Below are 23,737 nucleotides of genomic sequence, written 5' to 3' on the forward strand. Positions count from 1 at the left end.
GTTGTATATAGTCTATTAATGTATTAACTACAGTTTATAAACTATTAATTAACTATTTTCAAATGATTTGTAAATACTTTATTGGACTATACTTAATATAAAGTGTTACCGTTAATTTAAACATTTACTAATACATTATTAAAATCAAAAGTTGTATCTGTTAATATTATTTAATGGACCAGCTAGCATGAACTAACAACAGTTGTATTGTATTTTTTTTTAAACTAATGTTAAGATAACTAACACTTAAGATTGGGGTCCAATTATCACTATTAACTATGATTTTTGCCTCAATAAGCTCCAAATTACTAATTATACATTTTAAGGTAGTTGTTAAGTTTAGGTATAGGGTAGGATTAAGATATGTAGAATATGGTCATGAAGAATAAGACATTAATATGTGCTTTATAAGTACTAATAAACAGCCAATATCCTAGTAATTTCATGCTAATAAGCAATAGTTAAAATTGAGAATTGAACCCCTAAACTAAACTAAAGTGTAACCAGAAATACTTAAGCAAATGTGTTGCTTAATGCGTTAACTAATGGGACCTTATTGTAAAGTGTTACCTACAAATCTATAAAACAGAACATATTACTTACAGTATAAAATAAATATACTTGAGCCTTATTGACGTGGTAGTATGGGTACATAAGACTTAAAAGGTTGGGAAATGCTGCTCTAAAGTGCATGACATTTTATCCTGAGATACAAAAGAAAAAATCAATGCATATGGTCTTTCAATAAGTACAACTGACAACTAGAAAATAAATTGAAAATAAAGCTGAAATTTCTCTCTGTTCTTCCTCTAATAAACCAAAAAATCACCAACCCCCCCCCCCCCCCCCCCCAAAACAAACAAACAAAAAAACAGTGTGAATTATTAGTTCTTTAGTATATTGCAACAGTACACAATGCAATTTTACATATATAATCTAGTAGCATTTGACACAAATATAATTCATTCAATCTTATCAGTCAAAATATGAAGTATTTAATGTTATGTAGTGCAAATTAAGCAGATATTTCATTATAAATTCTTTGGATAAAAATATTGTATAAAACGACCCCTGAGTTTTTCTGAAGGTTTTCTCTCTATTTTTGGTTGGATGTTTTAAACTAAATCATCAAATCTTGATGGCCGTGATAAAGCGCCTGTAACTGCTGATTTCTGCTGATTGATGTTTGATTCATGTTGCTGATGTCTGCATTTCATCACTCAGATCCACAACGTTCTCAAACACACCGTCCTCTTCATCACGCTGCTGCCGCGCAAAATTCACAAAAACCTTAGAGAAACAGAGAGAAATGTATCAAATGAGGTAGAAAACAAATAATGGCTGCTTAGATTCAATATTTAAATGTCATGATCTCAGTGTCCTTATGGTAGGGTTATTATCGTAAACTAAAACAAACTATTAATACATTTAAACAACATTTCTGTAAACTGAAATTAAGCTGGAATAAAATAAAATATAAATATTAGTGGAAAAACGAAACGAAAATTTGAAATGTTGCCTAGCTTAAAGGTGCATTGCGCAAGTCTCTGAGTTTTTGCAGAACTATGCCCCCTTCTGGCGACACGCGAAACTGCAACCAGAGTTGTGCACGCACGCGGTTATGTGGAGTTTGCGTTGGGGTTTGGGATGAACTAGAAGCCGGTCTCTTTGAATCCATCTTCTACTTTTGCAAAAGTCGCTCGAGTTGTCTTCGCTGATGCGGATAATGGCGGCGAATACACAAACCTGCCAGACATAGCCAGGTAAGCGTGAACGCGCATGACGTCACGCCCAGTCGATTCCGTCCCGAATCCCTCTTATTTATTTTACTGTACAGGATTATAGAGGCAATCGCAGTGATCATAGAAGGGCTCATTCAGCCCATCAGGCAATTGTTTAAGCATGTATGGGTTAGAAAAATGGGTATTTTTAACATGAAAAGTTGCGCAATGCACCTTTAAGTTTAATCACCAAAATTATTAACTGGAAATAAATAAAAACTATAACTAAACTAAAATGGAAATAAAGACCTTTTTTTTTAATAGCAAGTAAAAAAAATGACAACGCATATAACAAAGTGATTAAAAAATGACACTAAAATGAACATGAAAACTAAAAATATAAAAAATAAAAGCTACTTCAAAATATTAAAACTGCTTTTTAGTTATTTTCAACAATGCAGACATTGTTGAACTACCCAATACAAATAGTGGCTTGATCTATCTGACATCATAGCATCATTTCTTTCAAATGCATTGCTTTTAATGGACTCCAACAGAATCAGTTCTGTGCGGTGAAAGGTTTTGTTTTTGTTTCATTTTAGCTTTCATTTTATTTAGCAGCCATACTGGCTGGTGAGAGAAGAAGTTCATTTCAAACCCTGCTAGTAACCCATCAAGGGTTGTACTGCCATCGTCCTCAGCGTCAGTTCATTATGTCTCACAGTTGCCAGCAATATTGGCATGTGATTCATTCTAAAAAGACGTCGGATGGCAGTAAGGGACCTACTGCATATGAAAACCACAGAAAAAAAAATTAGGGATCATAATCAGATTGTGCTAATTTTATGAGTATGACATTAATGGATAGTCTGGACTTCTGTTACTACCAGAAACAAACAGTATGAGCAGAAACTGCAGATAATATCTAAGATAAAGTGAAGCATTTCACACTGACAGGACGGCCAAATGATGATTTACTGGAGTCTCCGAGCGTTTACTGTAAAGTGTGTGGTGAGTCTGAGGACGGCAGATCAAGGAGTTGAAGAGAAGCTGGAGGCCCGGGAAAAGAGATGTCAAGTGTGTCAGTCAAATACACACATGCTTAGTACTTTCCCGGAGAAGATTTTTTTTTTTTTTTTTTTTTTTTTATATGCAATTTCATATATATTTCATATATATTTTTGATAACCAAACAGTTTTAATGATTAATGACTTCTATTGTGTGTTTTCAACAGAAAAAATTAAGTTATACAGGACAGGTTTGGAATGACATAAGGCAGACCATCCAGTTTTTCCAAAATCCACAAAATTATAATAATTCGCCATTTCACCACAAAATAATAACACAAGTGAAAAGGTCTCACAAAAAAAAGAAAAAAAAAAAGAAGATAATTATTATCCAATTGAATTATTCCTAATTTATTTAAAGTTGTAATGGATTATTTTCATGAGGATACAGATGTCAGTGAGGGGTCTGTGTGAAACACTTTCTCACCTGCCGTCTCATATATAAGTTCCAAGAACCGGCCGAAGCAATAAAAAAACATAAAAAACGCAGTATACCACAACTCAATTCGGTACTGACATACTGACTGATGTCAGACTGGCTGCAGATTTAGGCTTTTTGCGCTTGAACGGTCAAATACACGCATGATTATGTAAAAATGTCTATCTTGGCAGTTATATCTTGAGTGAACAAATGAAAAAAAAAACTTTATAATTGCTGAATCTAAAGTACAATCATTATGATATGATTCCCATCCTTACTTGCAGCTACTTTATATTATTAAAGAAGAATGTTGAATGACACGTGCATGCCTGTATTTATTAATTTTTTTAATGTTTAAATCAGAGATCTAATTCTCATACGTCAGGTGTGTGTTTTACCTGGTCCAGTGTGGTCTGTGACACAGAGTAATCCTCCACATGCAGCATCTGCTGGTGTTTGTTGAGCTGGCTGAAGATGTGCGCGAGGGTTCCCTCTCCCTGCGGTATCTGGTACTGCAGTGTGTTGTGATGTTTCTCTTTCAAAGTGCTGCCAGGAAACGTGTCCCGCACAAATGACTCCACCACGCACATGTCGGCCTGATCGGCACACACACGAACGATCAGTGTGTAACCTTCCCCGAACCTGCAACACACACGAGCATGGAGTCAAAGCATTAACTTTATTCACAACATGGAATCAAATGACATAGTATCCATCACAAATCATTTCATGCAGGTTCAACAAAATAGTCAGAAACTTCAAAGAAAAAAAAAGTTCCTGGGATGTGCCTGCACAAGGTCTGATAAAACAGGACAATTTTTTTTTATACTTTTACTTTCTGTATGGATGCAATGTGTTCAGCGCTGAACTCTGCAAACAAACGTAGACATCTCACAATTCAGACTTTTTTTCTTGGAATTCTAAGGTAACATCTCGCAATTCCGACTATTATTTTCTGAATTCTGAGTTGGCATCTCACACTTCTGACTATTCTCGAAATTCTAAGTTACCATCTAGCAATTATGACTTTTTTCCTCAGAACTGCGAGTTGATCCTTTAATCCATAAAACTAGGCTTCCTTTAAAAGAAAAATAAGTCAGAATTGTGAGATATCGTCAGAATTGCAAGCTGATGGCTCAATATTGTGAGAAATAAATAATTGTAATAAACTGTAAAAACAATTTTGCGAGATGTTAACTCAAAATGACGAAAAATAAAAAGAATTGTGAGATAAGAAGTTTCAACTCAGAATTACAAAATGCTAATTCAGAATTGTGAGAAATAGTCGCAATTACTCTTTTTATTTTATTTTGTGGCCTAAACTGACTTCCGTTTATGGCTTCAGAAGACATGTAGACAGCATCATTTGAGAATAATTTAAGAATGTAACATAAACTACAGTAGTTCTACAGAAGTTGTAGTTCTTTGGGTCACATTTACTTAAAAAATGGCATCTTTTTTCAACATCCCTCCTTTTCCATTGCATAAAAGAAATAGTCATATGGGTTTGCACGCGCTACACATGCTCCTCTAACGCAGCAGAGAGAAACAGCGTCTACATTTTCATCCTTCAAAACAGTGAATCTGTGAAAAGTAGATGCAGATTTATAGTCTGTGTAAAGTGTGCAGCAGTAGATTGTTGCAAATTGTCGCTGGCCTTATAAAAACTTCCTCTGCTCTTAACATCACTGACGTACATTAGAAGCACTCTAGTGCTTTCATCCTTCTTGTTAAAGAACAGACACACAAATGTGTGGGATCAATACACACGCAGGCAGACTGTGTGAATTGTATGAAAAACTCACTCACTAGCACGGTGACTCTAGTAATGGAGCGATTTGACTGGTGACTGACAGGCTTACAGGTGCTTTTATTGGACAGCTGTTTAATTGTGTTTGTTTTGGAGCTGATGAAGGTGCAGAGGTGTATTTGTGTGTGTGTGGGGGTTTACTCTAGGGTTTGCGTTTATGAACACACTCAGCATCAATATGATTTTATCGGAGTAACCACTCGCTCTCAAAATAATAAAATAAAAGCACACTATGATAATGGCCGGTGTGTGTGTACGTGTGTGTTTGTGGGGAGCGTTTCAGCTATATGTGAAGAGAAGTTTTTGGCCATTTTTAGTGAGATTCCTTAATGCTCATTTGGCCGATTACGGGAAGTGAACATCATATATCACCCCAAAAGAAGACATTTAGCCATCAGTCATTGCGCACATCAGTACTACACAACACCACGTAGGGAAATACCTTTTTAGGATGAATACATATTGTATATTACGCTAATTTATTTTAATAATAAACAAACAGTCATTTATCATTAAATATACCACTTTGAGTATGACAATCTGCATTACTAAAATATATAAGTAAAAAAAAAATCGAATTAATGTAATATATAGTTATTCTTCAATTATGGGCTCTTTCTAAATATATGAAATCTTGATATGAAATATATGAAATCCTGAAATTAAATTTCTTAAAACAATGTTTAAAATATTTGCCAGTATTGATGAATAAATATATAATTCATTACTGTCTCTGCCTTGATCAACATTCAAGTGAATTTTGATTAAATGTTCAGTGGTATTTTTGATATGTGTTTTGGTAATAAAATTAACTTTTTTTGGACAATTTTTTTTTTTTTATCAAAATATTCTCAAAATCAGCTCTCAAAATCGTATCTTTAAACTATAGTTACACAACCGTTCAAAGGTCTGGGGACAGTAAGATTTGAAAGAAATTAATATTCTTATTTTAAGCAAAGACACATTAAATTGATAAAAAGTGACAGTAAAGACATTTATAATGTCCAGTTTCAAATAAATTCTGTTGTTTTAAACCTTCTATTCATCAAATAATTTCCACAAAAATATGAAGCAGCACTGTTTTCAACATTGATAATAAAGGAATGTTTCTTGAGCAGCAAATCAGCATATTAGAATGATTTCTGAAGGATCATGTGTCACTGAAGACTGGAGTAATGATGCTGAAAATTCAGCTTTACATCACAGGGAAAAATTACATTTTAAAATCTATTCAGGGTTATGTTTTTTTTTTTTAATTTTTTTTTTTTTGAGTTTTACTATGAATTTTGCTCTGTTCTCTGTTTTCTTTGGTTCCTTCCTGCTTCTGGTTAGTCTCCTTGGTCACTCATTGTAACCATTGGTTAGTTATGTCAGCTATGTCTCATTATGCTAATTAGTTAGATCTGTATATAAACCCTGTGTTTAATTCTTGGTCTGTTCTCATCTTATGATGTTTGGTTGTTCTGTTCCCATGGTTCAAGACAGTGATTATTTTGTTTTGATTAATAAAGAGAAGACTGCTGCAATTAAATCGTGCACTTTTATTTCATTTTGCTGCAACCAGACGTGACAGCAATAATATTTCACAATATTACTGTTTTTACTGCATTTTTGATCTCACAAATGGAGCCTTGGCGAGAACAAGAGACTTTACAAAAAGATATTACCGACCCCAAATTTTGAACTTTACACTATACCTGTATGTGTAGTAGAATAACATTCACTTTTTCAACAAACTAATAGATACGATTTTGACTTGCTAACAAAACAAGTTTGTATTTTTTATTTTTTATAAAATGAAACATTCTCGAAATCAGCTCTGTCATCTCATCTTCAAACTGTCCCTGTATTTTTTTTTTTATGATGGTGGGAAGAGCAAGACGAGCATAACTCATTCACTTACAACACCTACAGCACACTCAGTATAAAGAGGAATCAACATTAAAATGTCAGTGGAGACAAAGACAAAGTTGCCCTCACTTTGCTGTATCAATCATGTGAAGAGTGGAGACAATAAAGATCAGCACTTAAACAGCAGCACTGACACCAACAACACGGATTGCTTTAGTAAAATACACGTAAATATTCTTGTGGTCGAGTGATATGATTTTTTTATGGTTGATGTTTTAAGACTGATGCTGAAATGTCTGGACCAATAGAGGACTACTCTCTGAGAAACAATGGAAATTAACATTTGAACTCTCTCTTGCAAAATTAGCATCCCCATCCAAGACACAATCACATTGGGCCCTATCTTGCACCCAGCGCAATTGACTTTGTACACCGACGCATGTATCATTCCTATTTTGCACCCGCGCACAGCGGACTTTTCCCTCCACAGACGCACGTCGGTAAATTAGGAAATTAACTTGCGCTCCCGGGGGCGGTTCAGCGCAAAGAGGAGGCGTGTTCCGGCGCAAACGTTCCCTGGTGCTATTTTGCAGGTTTAGAAAACAATGCCGCCACTGACCAGGAAAAACCTAGTCTAAAGTCAGTGGCGCGTTGCGCATGTTATTCATATGCTATTTTAAGGGCGCATGCTTGGCCATAATCAATGCAGCGTGTGCACAATTATACTATTTAGAAAGCATGCACTTTGCTTATCTCATCTACGCAGCAGTTCTCATTTTTAGAAAACCATACATTATTACAAGGAAAAATATTAACACACGAGGGAAATCACTGTTGTGTCCATGAAGATGTGAAAAAATAGGCATAAATCTAGCTTACACATTTACCCAAATTTTTATACGCCTGTCTAACCGAAGCTAATTTGGGTGGGTTTCTCCCATCCCCATACAATGTCACTTCTCTGTCTTTTACGGCCCTGACGAGAACGTCGTTCTCCTCGGCTGTGAACCGCTCTTGGTGTGTGCCTGGCAAATCCGCTTTTATAATAGCAAACCGCCATGGAACAAGCACGCCTGCTCTTAAAGGGAATGTGAGATGTCGCTCGGATTGGTTTATTTCACGTTACGCCCAAACCACACCTATGAATAATGAAACTACTTCAGACCAACCCATTTTAGATTTGCGTCAGGCGCAAGAGTCATTTATCCCGCCGGTATAATAGCAACAGCACCCAAGACCCGCCCACAAAGTTACTTGCGTTTCGCGCTTGATACTTGCGTTTCAGATCGTTAAAATAGGGCCCATTGTGTCAATCACATCAGTATTGTCTTACGTTCTACATCTACTTTCCTTCCCTTCGCCCCCTCTTCCCCCATCTCTTCTCTCCACATGCTGAGATCACCTGAAATTCACCCACAAATCTATATCTCAGTGCGACTGGTGCAATGGTCTCATCCCCACAGAAGTAAAGCAAAAAGTAAGAGATTCTAAAAGTTTAGAGATATCTTGCTTACAGAGGAGGGTGGATTCTCTGCCAAGGTTTTCATGCAAATTACCTTTTTTCCTATTGTAAGTTCCCGTCTCACTTGGATGTTTTGTCTTGGTCTTTAAGTATTTAACGAAATGTTGCAAGAGGCTCAAGGTGATTTGTCGGCAGATCCGCCCATAATGCTGAGTGTCCTTCAGACACTGGTTTTGCCACTGGTTCAAGTGTACTTAGACTATAAAGTCTAATAAATTAGAATTTCCGTTCAGGACAACAAAATGTTGCTCGACTAACCTAAATAGGGTGAGCCTTAACTGTTTATTGTAATATTACTCATGGCATGACCAAACCAAAGCTAAAATCAGAGAAAGAAATGTTGGTCGGCTTACATCTGTAGTAGTGGCCATGACCTCTGACTAGAGAGAGTGTTACTTTCATTCAAGTGTATACAGGTCTATGGGAAATAAACAAAATACTTTTAGAGAGAGCAAGCATGAGTGCGCTTCTCTAAATAGTATAGTCAGTTACCCTTGCCCAGTGACCTTCAGTGACATTCAGACTGGTGACTTTGTGATCGTGTTAAATAGAGTTAAATAGAATAATGAAGTGTCTAGATAAATTATCATCTAAATGACCAATTACCAATAACTAAGGTTGCGATAAAATGGAGTCAGATAGAAGTAAATTGGAATTAAACTACTTTGCCACGCCGAAAAGAAAGAACACGCAGTACTCCTTCACCTGCTTATCGGAAACTGTTGTTGGCCTTACAACCAATATCTTGGCTAATATAAAATTACACTTACATGAACTAACAATAGAAAATACTTCTAAAGCATTTATTAATCTTAGTTAGTGTTAATTTCAACATTTACACTAATACATCATTAAAACCAAAAGTTGTGTTTGTTAATATTATTTAATGAACCTGAGTTAACATGAACTAAAAATGTACAGTAGCAGTTTCTTTTTTTTATTTACTAATGTTAACAAAGATTAACAAACACTGTAACAAATGTATTGTTCATTGTTAGTTAATGAGTTAATTAACTAACGTTTACTAATGGGACCTTATTGTAAATGTAAGTTGTAAGTTTATGATTAATTAGAAGTTAATATATTGTAGTCTATACATTGTTAGTATAAAAACCATTACGCCTGTGGAGAGTCATATGTTGCACAACATATGGCAACATATAATGTCTATGTTTAATGTATTTGTAAACATTTTAAGGAACACCTAATATGAATTCAATTAATGTCTAATAAAGGTTGGTTTAAAGCACTTAATTAACGACATTTTCCCATTTTCAAGTGAGAATTATTTACTCATAATAACCAATTAACATTTCCTTTTCTATGAGCTAATTAAACAATATTAATTGTGTTAATTACAGTGACAATAGCCTATTAATGTAGAGAATACATTAACTTTGAATTAACTATAAACTAATAAATTGTTAATGATTTGTAAGTAATTTATAACTGTATACTTGTTATAAAGTTGTTACCAATTTTTTTTTTAAATAATAATAATAATAATAAATAATAATCATTTGAACTTTGATTAAAAAAATATCAGCCAAATATCATGATATTATCGCCCTTGGCAATAATATATTCAGATAAATTTATTCCTAAATGCTGTTCATGTCAAATTCATCCAGTTATATTTATTTACTAAAGCACATCATGCACTGAAAACCTTCAATGTGTGCAACTCAAGCGTTATCTGTGTTTGACAACATGAAGTGAAGTGTGTTTCCTGCTGAGTGTGTAGAGAGAAGTGAACACTGTGACCCGCGAACGCAGCGTGAGTGACGGCGTCCTACAGATGGCAGCAGAAACACGCCACAGGAGGAAGAAAACGATGAAGAAAGGGGAAGCGACAGAACAGGGGAAGGACTAAATAAAGAATGGCTGCAGACAGAGTGAGAATCGTTGGCTGATGGAGAGGTGTAGATCTTGTCCCACTGCTTTGCTCCATTAGACGGCACGGAAAGAAAAGATAAAGGAGAGAGAGGGAGGAGGTCGATCAAGGGAGCAGCTCTTAATTGCCTTTTCACTCATTAATGCCCACACCTCCACAATCATTAATTACAACAAAGAGAGTGAGAGAACAGCTAAATTCAGACACATAATAAATGTAAGGCCTGAATTATGTTGGTATTTTAACTATAGAATGATTAATTTAATAAGTATGAAAATGTATTATGAATATTAATATTATCAGGACAGTTTGTGCTGCATACTCTGCCATTAAAATGTTTGTGGTCAGTAAGATTTGTAATGTTTTTGAAAGAAGTCTCTACTGTTTACCAAGGCTGCATTTATTTCAGTGGTTCTCAAACTTTTCCAGCGTAAGGCCCCCTTTGTGTAGGGTGCATTGCTTTGGGGCCCCCCAAATACACAAAACAGCCTTAAACTTACAATTTTAATTAAAGTAAAATCATATCAAATTATAAAATGCTGAAACATCAATTATGTTAGTTGGTAGCCTTATTTCTCTAATGTTTGATTACACAATTCATGATCAATTTCATAAAATGAAACAAATTGTCATGAAACTGTTTTGACAGTTAGAAATGGTATTGCGTTGAAACTGATGCTTTCAGAAAATTTTGTTTTGGAAAAATGCAACAAAATGACAGTTAATTTTTTACCACCGCTGTGGTAAAGGGCCAACCACTGATGGTTATGCATAAAAGTGCATTAAAAAAGAACAACAGGCAAAGTCCTTGAACATGGAAAGAAATAGAAATAACATGAAATTTTGGAAGCAAGCCAAGTTTAATTATATTTCCCCACAAATGTTTCGTCATATCCTGCTCTGCGCTTTGAGAAGACTGTGGGACATGAGCAGGACAGAGCCCATCAAGCACAAATTGTGTAAAAATGTAATTTGATGTGAGATAAAGGGCCCTATCTTGCACCCAGCGCAATTGAATTGTACACCGACGCATGTATCACTCCTATTTTGCACCCGCGCACAGCTGAGTTTTCCCTCCACAGACGCACGTCGGTAAATTAAGAAATGAACTTGCGCTCCCGGGGGCGGTTCAGCGCAAAGAGGAGGCGTGTTCCGGCGCAAACGTTCCCTGGTGCTATTTTGCAGGTTTAGAAAACAATTCCGCCACTGACGCGTTGCGCGTGTTATTCATATGCTATTTTAAGGGTGCATGCTTGGCCATAATCAATGCAGCACTTTGCTTATCTCATCTACACACAGACGCAGCAGTTCTCATTTTTAGAAAACCATACATTATTACAAGGAAAAATATTCCACACGAGGGAAATCATTGTTGTGTCCATGAAGATGTGAAAAAATAGGCATAAATCTAGCTTACACATTTACCCAAATTTTTATACGCCTGTTTAACCGAAGCTAATTTGGGTGGGTTTCTCCCATCCCCATACAATGTCACTTCTCTGTCTTTTACGGCCCTGGCGAGAACGTCGGTCTCCTCGGCTGTGAACCGCTCCTGGTGTGCGCCTGGCAAATCCGCCGTTATAATAGCAATCCGCCATGGAACAAGCGCGCCTGCTCTTAAAGGGAATGTGAGATGACGCTCTGATTGGTTTATTTCACGTTACGCCCAAACCACACCTATGAATAATGAAGCTACTTCATACCAACCCATTTTAGATTTGCGTCGAGCGCATGAGTCATTTATCCCGCCGGTATAATAGCAACAGCGCCCAAGACCCGCCCACAAAGTTACTTGCGTTTCGCGCTTGATACTTGCGTTTCAGATCGTTAAAATAGGGCCCAAAGATCGAAACTAACGAGATACAGTGTTTTTCTCTTTTGCCATAGTAAAGGATGCAAATACAGGGATTAAAAGTGAACGAAAGAAAGTAACATTTATAATCCCATCCAAAAAGAGACGTGATTTAGGATTTGAGGGGAAAAAAACAAGAGATTTCATGTTCAGAGGAACAGAATAGGTTATTGTTAGTTTGTGGAATATCGCAAAACAGAATACTAAGCCATGTCGGTTTATTATTCTGTTTTGCGTTTTTCCACAAATGTTTCCTTGGTCGAGACGTAACATTTGGCTGCTAACCTAACATTTCTTTTGTAAAAAAAGCTTTGAACTTCACTTGTGTCCTGAAATCAACGTAAAGCAACATTCACGTGCACAAAATGTGTTTTTGCTTACTGCCGTGGGCCAGTTACCGACACAGCCCTTAACAAAAGTAATTAATATTTAACATTAATTTACCATTCACAGTAAATGCAGATGAACATTTAATTTACATATTTTTAATTCAATTCTTAAAAAAAAAGTTCTAGAACTTTTGTCTAGAACTCCCTCTCTCTCTCTCTCTCTCTCTCTCTCTCTCTCTCTCTCTCTATCTCTCTCTCTCTCACCTAAATATTAAACTAATTATTTAAAAATATGTTATAAGTGCAATTCAAAGTTTGTCAATTCAATTCAAATTCACACTCATGAATAAAAAAATCAAAAGGGAGCCTTAATTTCTCAATTTCAGAATTTTGGCCAACCTGACACACGCACACGCACACGCACACACACACACACACACATTGGGTTTCCATGTTTTATGGGGACATTCCATAGGCATAATGATTTTGTATACTGTATATTCTATCCCCCTACACTACCCCATACCCATCAACCTATCACAAAAAACTTTGTTATTTTAGATTTTCAAAAAAGATAATTCTGTATGATTTATAAGCTGTCTTCTCATGGGGACTCAAAAAATTGGCCCACAAGGTCAACATTTACTGGTATTAGTATTACTATACTTGTGGGGACATTTGGTCCCCATAACGTAGGGAATACCAGGACCACACACAGACACACACACCATCCCCCTCACCTGCTCTTAAGGTGCTGGATGCTGCCCAGGCATTTGAACTGTCCGTTCACCATGATGGCCATACGCGTGCAGAGCGCTTCACACTCCTCCATACTGAAAGCAGACAGACACACACATATTTCAACACATGGCAGCATTAAGAAAGGTTTCCACTGACTGTTTTCATCTAAATCTGGCCGTTCCTCAGCATGAATCTCTGGAGAAACACCATCAAAGCATCAGAAACCCCAGAGCTCAGGATCCGCTTCCAACCAGATTCAAATGAGACTCATTATGAAGCACATGAAAGCCTTTCACCTTGCACAGCCAGCCAATGAGACAGAGTCAGAAAAACAAACTGATTTGCTGCCAAATCATGGGACAAACGTACATTAGCTCAATCTCTAAACTGTCATATTGCCAGGGAGCGACACATTGCATCAATTAGCGAAAGATGCGACCTTCCCTTTACATACAAACATATCAGTAACTGACATAATGAAGGTTCACGTATGAGATGGAAGTCATACATGCTCTGTACATTAGACATGAAGATCTGAACTTTATGAAATATGCTCATAAGTAATGTTTATTAAAAAGTTAGACCAGGAACAAGCTAGAGAGGAGGTGAAATGCACAGAAGAGGACTTTAATTAGTTTTGTGTTATATAATATTGTGTGCGATTTATATAATGTAATTTACAATAACGTTTGATTATATGATTTATCTATTTTTAATTCATGTTGGCTAAACTGAGAACTAAATTGAGATTTAATGTCATATCCAAATAACTAGGTAAGAGATTTGACATATTTAAAAAAGGGAATTAATATTACATAATAATGAAAATATACAGTGTTTTGTTATCCCATAGCAAACCGTTGGTAGTAGTAAACTCTTTTTATATAATCAATATGACACAAGTAGGAGTGCGAAATGGCTCAGCCGCAGGTAATCACAGCCGTGCTGATATAGAGCCATATTGCACAACTACAAGAGTGATATTGCGTTTATACAACAGTTTGACGGCACTGTCAAGTGTGGAAATAAATAAGAAACAACAGGGTGTATTAAAAACCCCTCTTGTGTGTGGAGCTACTTCCTTTTGCTACAGATTCAAATCTCCAGTTGACAGTTTAACAGTTGAGCCCAAGACTCCGTAACTAATTCGAAAATGTCACTTTAGAACTTGGAACAAAGGAACACTGAGTTTCTTTATTGAAGCTATTATATTATTTCTTATTCCATGGTTTATCTGAATACTTGATTCTGATTGGCTGGAAGTTGCGCAATAAAACAGACGCATGCATTGACGGGCACTTGTGTGAGGGGGTTATGAGACATTAGTTTAAAAGAATACAAAGACATTTTATCGGTCATAACTTCAGGAGACACTGGACAAATTTGAAACTTTCCAGTATCTACCACATGGGGTTCGTGCAAGCTATCAAATGAAGTATACTTTGATAGGCTACGCATTTGACTGTAGGCATACACTAGCACACATATAAAAAAAAGTATACTTTGGGCTTAAAGGTGTGTTCTGTACCTACTTAACCACATTCCGACAATTGTATACCTAGTAAGCTAAATCTAAAAAATTTAAATAAAAACCTTTTGTGGACATCCTCATTTGTAAAAAAATGTTAAATGTAAAAAAAAAAATTCAAACTATAAAAATGCAGGAAGATTTCATGTTATAGTTGCTGCTTTTAAAACCAACTGAAGTCTATGGAACAGCCCATTAAGACAGCTGAGTAAAGGTGTACGCTAGTTACCTGTGTGAGGTGAGAATTACAGATCTCCCCTCCTTGATCACACTGAGGATACAGTCCCACAAAAACCGGCGGGCCTTGGGGTCCATACCTGTGGTGGGCTCATCCTGCACACACACACACACACACACGACAATGTAGTATGTGAAACAGTATGCATTATGCAGTGAAAAAGCAGTTACTACAGTGCAGTGCTGTCACATGACCTTATTATGTTGCATATTTAAAGTCAAGTCACATTGATGGGTAACACTTTTACAGTAAGGTTTCATTTGTTAACATTAGTTAACTACATTAGTGAACATGAACTAACAATGAACAATACTTATACAGCAGTTATTAATCTTAGTTAATGCAAATTTTTTATTGCAATAACAACATGTACTTACTCTATAATCCAGGGTTAGGGTTTGGTTTTGGGTTAGTTTCATGTAATTATGCACAATTTATGGTTATTACTACAGTATGTACATATAACGTGTAACAAGGACACTGTAAAATAAAGTGTTCCCAAAATGTGCATATTATACACAGAACATGTGCTATATATTGCACTAATAATAAGATAAGCGTGTTAGTATGCAATTCCAAACAAGATGTACATTGGATGTAGAAATGGATAACATGACCCTTAGACCCTGAATCAGAGAATCATTACATGACGACATCCCTCCATCCTCTGCAGTGATTCAGAGCGGGACGGACACGCTGCGAGCACCTGCCTCGTAATTCCGCCTTTAATTAGCATCCGCAGAGAGTGAATCAGGAGTTATTCTGCAGGTTATGAACGTGGATTACTTCATATGAGCCTCCGTCAGGCAGAATGAGATTTTAATGCCAGCAAACAGAGGCGCGAGTGCGGAATGTAAAATCTCGCTTGGAAATACATTAAAAATGTCCCACGAGTGACCTGGAGTGCTGTGTTCTTTTCTTCTTTAATCTTTTCTATCGTTATTCCGCTCTTCATTTTATCTTTAATCCTCAAGGACGTTCTCTCCCGTCTGTGTGTGTGTGAGTGTGTTTATTTTGTGGATAAAACGGTCCCTAGAAGTGAGCTATATTTGAAAGAAAAATGTCCTTTCAGACACAAGGTAAAAATGAATAATAACGAAATTCATACAGCTCAAATCATAGTCTCATTAATGTTTTTGGTCACAATTTACAATAGGTTCCATTTGTTAACATTAGGTAACGCATTAGAAGAACATGAACGAACAATGAAAATACTTCAAAAAAAATTATTAATCTTGTAAATTTTAGCAGACTTGATATTATTTAAGGTCAAGGTCAAAAGTTTATTTATATAGCACCTTTAGACAACACGAATGTTGACCAAAGTGCTTCACAAATAGAGCAAAATACACGCATAGTAAATCAGAACATATCAAAATTCCAACCAAAAACCAAAAAAAATGTACACAGAAAAATGTATAAGAAGCAAAAGATAGTCATAACCTGGTACATCACAAAAACTGCAACCCCATATGTTGTACCAACACATTATTAAACTCAGTTAATATTAATATTGCTGAGCTAGCATGAACAGTCGTATTTGTATTAACTGACGTTAACAAAGATTAATAAACACTGTAACAAATGTATTTCTCATTGTTAATGTTAGTTACAGTAATACATCAACTAATATTAACTAGTGGGACCTTATTGAAAAGTGTTCCAAAGTTTTCTTCTAGGTGTAGGGTTATGGGTGAGAATAGTTTCAAATCCACAAATAAAAGTATGGTGCCTCAAGATCTCTGAATATATATGAATATATATGCCTCAAGCATATATATAATAAGGTTGACTTTTGTGGAACCACATGCACTTATTATTTTTTATAGACCTTATGTACTACAGTAGCCCCGCTCCTTTTCAGCGCCGCACTCATTGTGTTCTGTCTTCCAGTTAGTATTTCCACAGCATGAAGAAAAGATCTTACAGATTTATGAATAAACAGCTTGTTTTAAAATCTCCCCGGTCTACTGGAATTGGTTATGACATCCGCTTCAAACATTGCAATGTTTCCGTTAATTCGTTAACTCTGCAATAAGTAAATCCACCAGTTAATTACTCTTCGACAGTGAAGCCACAGAAATATACAGAGAATATATAGAGGCACATAAGGTCTATAGATTCTGAAATGTTCCTGCACATTCATTAATAAACGGAAAGGCTCCACCCACTTTCTCCTCCGGCCAATCAGAACAGAGCTTTGCGCTAATACCCACATGACTCTGACAATATAAAGCAACAGGAGAGTTTGGAACTTCAAATAAGACTGAATATCAAGGTTTGTTTTGTTTACAGTCTGCTGTTAGATGTGTTTGCACTGTTAGCACTTACACACACCAGAATCTGTAAATTCTCTGGAGTCATATAATCATTCCTGTGGGTGTGAATAAACATTAATCAGTGTCAACAAACAAACTAGAGAACCTGAATAGGTATCATATCTTGATAATGGCTGAAGCTTTTATTATTGTACTATGTAGCATTAAAACAGGCTGAAAGATTTTTGTCTGGGTTTTAGTTTGTATTCTTTTTATTTGTTAACAAGATGTCAGTGAAATTACATTTCTCAGGATGTTGGAAAAAGTCTATCGTAAATACACTGCAAACTGTTTTATTCTTTCTGTATGATTTCTGCTCTACTGTGCATCACATCACTAGAATATATAATCAGCCCATTAGAGAGAATGATCATTGTGCTGCTATATGTCATCTGTGCCTTTAATTCCTGTCTAATAATAGCTAAAGGTGAAAACTGAAATAGAAAGACATTTATGTCCTTTGTTGAAGACAGAACATATAATTATTTTAGAGTGGGAAAAATAAAAAGACTGACACTGGGTGTTAAACAGACCACTTGTGTAGTTATCACTGTGCCATTTATTATGCTTTTATTCATAGCATAAAATCCTGTATGACATGCAGCCGTACTGAAAGCAAAATGAGCTGCACATTAGCTGAAGCCCAGGCTATGTCTGAAATCGCCCCCTATACCCTAAAACAGGACACTTTAGATCTAATATTGTCACATGGAATCAATGCTGATGCTGTTGAAATTCTGCAGCAGAGCGATGACATCTCAGGTCATTATCTAGTTTTGTGTATACTCCATTTAGCCAAGGCAGCAAAGCCAACTACCTGTTACAAATATGGTAGAACTATCACTTCTACCACTAAAAATTGCTTTATAAATAATCTTCCTGATCGGTTTAATCTCCTCAGCATCCCAGATAGCTTAGAACTCAATTTTGCAACAGAAACTATTGACTCCAACGCATTAGACACAGTTGCTCCTTTGCGCTTACATAAGATTAAATAAAATAGTCCAATGCCGTGGTACAACGAGCAAACTCCGGCCCTTAAGAATGCAGCCCCAAAAATTTAGTGCAATTGGAAGGAAAGCATTATTGCATACAGAAAGGCCTTAAAAACTGCAAGCTCTGCTTATTTTTTTACTTTCTTAGAAGAAAACAAACACAATCCTAAGTATTTATTTAATACAGTGGCTAAATTAACAAGAAATAAAGCTTCAACTTATGATGCTTCCAAACAGCACAGCAGTAATGACTTTATGAACTTCTTTACTTGCAAGATTGATAATATTAAAAAGAAAATTATAACCATGCAACCGTCTACTACAGTATCGCATCAGACATTGTAGTGCATTGTAGTGTCCATGAGGAAAAATTCCATTCATTCATTGCTATAGGAGAGGGAGAATTATCTTAACTCATTGAATCATCTAAATCAACAACATGTACATGTATGTTAGACCCTATACTGACTACGCTACTGAAAGAGATGCTTTCAGAGGTCATTGATCCTTTTCTTACTCATTAATTCATCTTTGTCATTAGGATACGTACCTAAAACTTTTAAGCTGGCTAGTATTAAACCTCTTATTAAAAAATGCAACTTGATCCTAGAGAATTAGTCAATTACAGGCCTATCTCGAATCTACCCTTTCTGTCAAAAATACACAAAAAGGTAGTATCCTCACAACTATGTTCTATTTTAGAAAAAATAATTGATATCAGTGAGAATTTCTAGTCAGGATTTTAGACCATATAATAGTACTGAGACTGCTCTTATTAGAGTTACAAATTATTTGCTCTTATCATCCGATCTTGTTAAAATTATGTTGGCATTAGTGGAACTGCATTGGCATGGTTTAAATCATACTTATCTGACCGGTATCAGTTTGTAGCAGTATATGAACAGGTGTCATACCGATCGCAAGTTCAGTATGGTGTACCTCAAGGCTCAGTACTAGGACTGTTGCTTTTCACCCGGTACATGCTACAATAGGATATATCATTAGGAAGCATGGTGTTAGTATTCACTGCTATGCTGATGAAATTAAGCTCTACATTTCTACACGCTCCGACGAAACATACCAATTCCAAAATTAACGGAATGCATAGCTGATATAAAAAAAATGGATGACTAGTATTTTCCTATTACTTAATTCAAAAAAAAAAAAAAAAAAAAAAAAAAAAGTATGTATTTACCTAGAATACTGTCAAACACCTTGATGGCTGCCCTTTAAAGTCTTTTTTGTCAGTTAGGAACCTGGGAATGCTCTTTGATACCAATCTTTCATTTGAAAGCCACATTTCTAGCATCTGTAAAACCGCATTCTTCCATCTTAATATCAATATATCTAAACTACGACATATGCTCTCAATGACATATGCGGAACAGTTAGTCCATGCGTTCATGACCTCAAGGCTAGATTATAATGTAATGCTCTACTGGGTGGTTGCCCTGCACGCTTAATAAACAAACTCCAGCTGGTCCAAAATGCAGCAGTTAGAGTTCTTACCAGAACCAGGAAGTATGACCATATTAGCCCAGTTCTGTCAACACTGCATTGGCTCCCTATTAAACATTGTATACATTCTTAAATCTAGCTAATTACTTACAAAGCACTAAATGGTTTAGCTCCCCAGTACTTGAGCGAGCTCTTAACACATTATAGTCCTTCACGTCTATTGCGATCTCAAAATTCTGGCCAGTGGATAATACCTAGAATATCAAAATCAACTGCAGGTGGTAGATCCTTTTCCTATTTAGCACCTAAACTTTGGAACAGTCTTCCTAGCATTGTTCGAGAAGCAGACACACTCTGTCAGCTTAAATCTATACTAAAAAGACATCTCTTTAACCTGGAATACACATAGCACATTATCGATTTATATTATTCAAATCAGTTACAGTAAGTGATTGTTAGGCTGCATAAACTAGGTCAGCTGGAACCGGGAACACTTTCTATGACACCTGATATACTTGTTACATCATACGAAGAATGGCATCTTTGCTCTCTGTTTATTCCAAGGTAGTGTTGTCAAAAGTACTGACTTCGGTACCAAGTCGGTACTGAAATTGAAAAAAATGTGCCGCTTTGAGTGCTGTTGAGCGGAATCGTAAACACCTCTGATTGCCCATTGTACTCACGCACTCATCGAATATGTCTGTGATTGGCTACAATGATCAGCACTTCATACATGTTGTAAATATACATCAATGATGCTCTTCACCGAGCGCTTACACAGATACAGTACACACGGGCACATTTGAAAATCAGCGGGCGTCTATCAGCAGACCGGTTCGCTGATAGACGTCTGCTTGTGCTTTCAAATGCTCCCGCTCCCGTTTTTAAAACACTTTCAAACACTTCTGTGTGCTCTCAAACGCTCCCATGCGTTGATCATTTGTAGCCAATCACAGACATATCCGATGAGCGCATGAACACATTGGCCAATCAGAGGTGTTTACGATTCCGCTCAACAGCGCTCAAAGCGTCACATTTTAAAAATGTCAGTACCGACTTGGTACAGAAGTCTGTACTTTTGACAACACTATTCCAAGGTTTACTGTAGTCAGCCGGATCCATGCCGGATCCAGATCAGATGGAGGACCTGCGCATAGACACGACCACAATGCATCCCTGAAGTGTAGTGGTGTAATGTAACGAAGTAATAATACTTTGTTACAGTACTTAATTTTTTTTTTTTTGGGAGAATCTGTACTTGAGTTTTTATATTACTTTCAACTTTCACTTTTACTCCACTACATTTCCTAAATACAATTTATACTTTTACTCCAATATATTTCCCCACATCATGTTCATTACTTACTACAAAATAAAGTAGGAAGAACATAGACTGCAAGCAAGCATGTTCTGTGTGTGCGACTGCTTTCAAACGTCTGTGGCGTGCAAGGGTTTCTATTTCCAACATGTTTTTTGTAGCGTTGAGGATTGTAGCCAATCACAGGCATCCAATCAGAGGTGATTACTGTAGGAAAGTCAGAATCCACTCAGAACAAGTTTTTTTTTTTAACGCAAGTTCACTGGCTGCTTTCTACACAATCTTAAATCCTCTCATTATAACACCAAAGCGTAGGCACGATGTAAATAAGAGATTTGTTGTGCAGTGTGTAGCTGGATTCATTGATTATAACAAGGAATTTTCACAAGATTGAGTAAGCTCAGTCAGTCGCGCTATAAAGGGAGGGCTCTTTGCTCGCTTTCTGTATATAAATAGGCTAATCATAATCCATTCACAATTTGAAGAAAAGTTTTGGTTGTCATGCTTTCAAGAGGACCAACGTCCACGTATACTGCAGAGTCTCAGGAGTGAGTGACAAACACATTTAATTATGTGAGTGAATCTGCTAAATTGTTCCACGAGTTCCGCTCAATGGTTAGAAAATACCCAAAATGCACTGTGAGGGTCGTGTCGAATGAATTCCCACGTCTCGCCAGAAGATGGCGCCTGCAGCTGAAATCAGGGATGGAAATTAACTTTTTTGTCCACCGGCCACTGTGGCTGGTGGATTTCAAAATCTACCAGCCACTCAATGTTTTTACCAGCCACTTTCTTGTTTTTAACCGACAATGTGTAACTGCATGTGAAAATTAATACTACAAGATCTACAATACTTAAGCAGTTTATTTAATCTCAAGTCTCAATGAAATATTGACATTTTCTCTTTCTCTCTTAATATATTTCTCTTTTTTACCTGGATGTGGCATTTGAATGATTCGTGGTCTTTTATGGCTTCCAGTTTTAGGTTTTTAGTCCCAACAATGAAACTAGGGCTGGGCGATATGGACCAAAAGTCATATCCCGATTATTTAGGCTGAATATCGATATACGATATATATCACAATATTTTTTCCGCAAAGTGAGAGCAAATGTTCAGTCAAAATCAAAGCCAAATATGACATGTCACAAGTAGTTTTATTGAAACCGGCTATTTCCACACACACAAGTACTGTCCCCCTTTACTTAACATAAATTGTAAGAATATGACTAGTACTAATAAATAAACATTAGGCCTATGCTAAAGCTATTAAATAGCAGTCCCAAACTAGCTTTTGTTAATACAATGTTGGTATGAGCCACTAGAGTCATTTAAAAATATAAAAAATAACACAAAGAAAAATAAAGTGGCATTTTGGGGTTAATATGGAAACGACAGTTACCATGGTGAATACACAATATTAACAATAACTGTTAATGAACCATGGAAACTACTCCTGATGAATAGAATGAAAATCATCCCTGCATTACTTTTATTTTGTGTAATTTACAACGTAACGGCGTTGCATGCTCGTAGTTTATTTTGCACTTTATACAGTGAGGCGATACACAGCGCGCGCCGCCGCATGCGCGTGCAATTGAAGAGTGTTCGCTATGAGAACAGGTCAGGATAACGGCTGACGTGACAGGACAAGAAAGTCTGTTTTTCTGAGGTGAAAGACTTTATTTCAGCGTACACTTATGTCCTCTAAAAGTGTCCGCCGTCTGTGTGAAACAGTATATTTTTATTTACCCGCCACGGTGGCCGGTAGGTGAAGCGAGTTTACCCGCCACAACACAAAATCACCCGCATTTGGCTGGTGGCGGGTGCTAATTTCCATCCCTGAGCTGAATCATCCATCCACCCATTTTCCAAACCTCTGGTCCAATGTGAGTACAGCACAATATCATACAGGTATAAATTCCTTTTTACTTGATCATTAATTGTGATCAAGGTGTCTGTACTGTACATGCAAATTTCCATGACAGAGTTCAAGATAAAAAAATGTCATCTTACTTCTGGAGCTGCTAATTTGCTAAGTTTCAAATGATTATTAAACAGCAAGTACAAACTATAACTTTATACAAAGTAAATATTTTCCAAAAAATATCTTGATAAATTGCTTTGGCTTTAATACTATTATTATTTTGGCAGTCTTTTTGCACACAGTATCATAAATCAGTCTTCATAAATAAAAAAATATATATAAAGTAGCTGCCACTTTTGTTAACCAGCCTCACTTGTTCATCAAAAGTTTTGTCTGTTTCCCTTGTATCGATACACAATCATTCAAAAATCTTTTTTTTTTTTTATAAAGAAATGAATACTTTTATTAAGCAAGGATGAAAATCTTACCAACCCCAAATTTTTTTAATGACAGTGTATCTACTTTGTTATACTCCCCATGCTAGTCTGTAAGTTTCTGAGTCAGCCTGTTTTCTGAATGCGAGTCAGATTCTGATTTTGAAACTCAGAAACTGCTTTATTGATTTGTGTTGGAGGCTTTACTCCTTTGAACCGATCTGTCTGAATACTTCTTTTTGATTTCGGTCTCTGCGGCTCAGACTGAGTTTTCTTTTTGGGATTTTCACTTTCAAATAAATCTCATCTCACTTTCTTCCCATATTTTTCTAGTCATGCCAAGCTCCTAAATATATTTTTGGGTAGAAATTGTG

General features: G+C 36.2%; 1 protein-coding gene across 1 annotated transcript in view; it reads right to left on the bottom strand.

Annotated features, from left to right (window-relative positions):
- Positions 1–876: 876 nt before the first annotated feature.
- LOC311287473 (phospholipid-transporting ATPase ABCA1) overlaps positions 877–23,737 on the bottom strand; it is a 200,442-nt gene continuing 177,581 nt past the window's right edge. Inside the window, exons 47-50 of the mRNA XM_084404339.1 lie at positions 14,967–15,070; positions 13,209–13,301; positions 3,609–3,852; positions 877–1,290 (exon numbers count right to left, since the gene is read on the bottom strand). Coding sequence (XP_084260465.1) covers positions 1,192–1,290; positions 3,609–3,852; positions 13,209–13,301; positions 14,967–15,070 — 540 coding nt within the window. The 3' untranslated portion in view covers positions 877–1,191. The remainder of the gene's footprint in view (positions 1,291–3,608; positions 3,853–13,208; positions 13,302–14,966; positions 15,071–23,737) is intronic.

Source organism: Rutilus rutilus (genome assembly GCF_951802725.1).
Source record: "Rutilus rutilus genome assembly, chromosome: 3".
In the NCBI taxonomy this organism is placed as follows: domain Eukaryota; kingdom Metazoa; phylum Chordata; class Actinopteri; order Cypriniformes; family Leuciscidae; genus Rutilus; species Rutilus rutilus.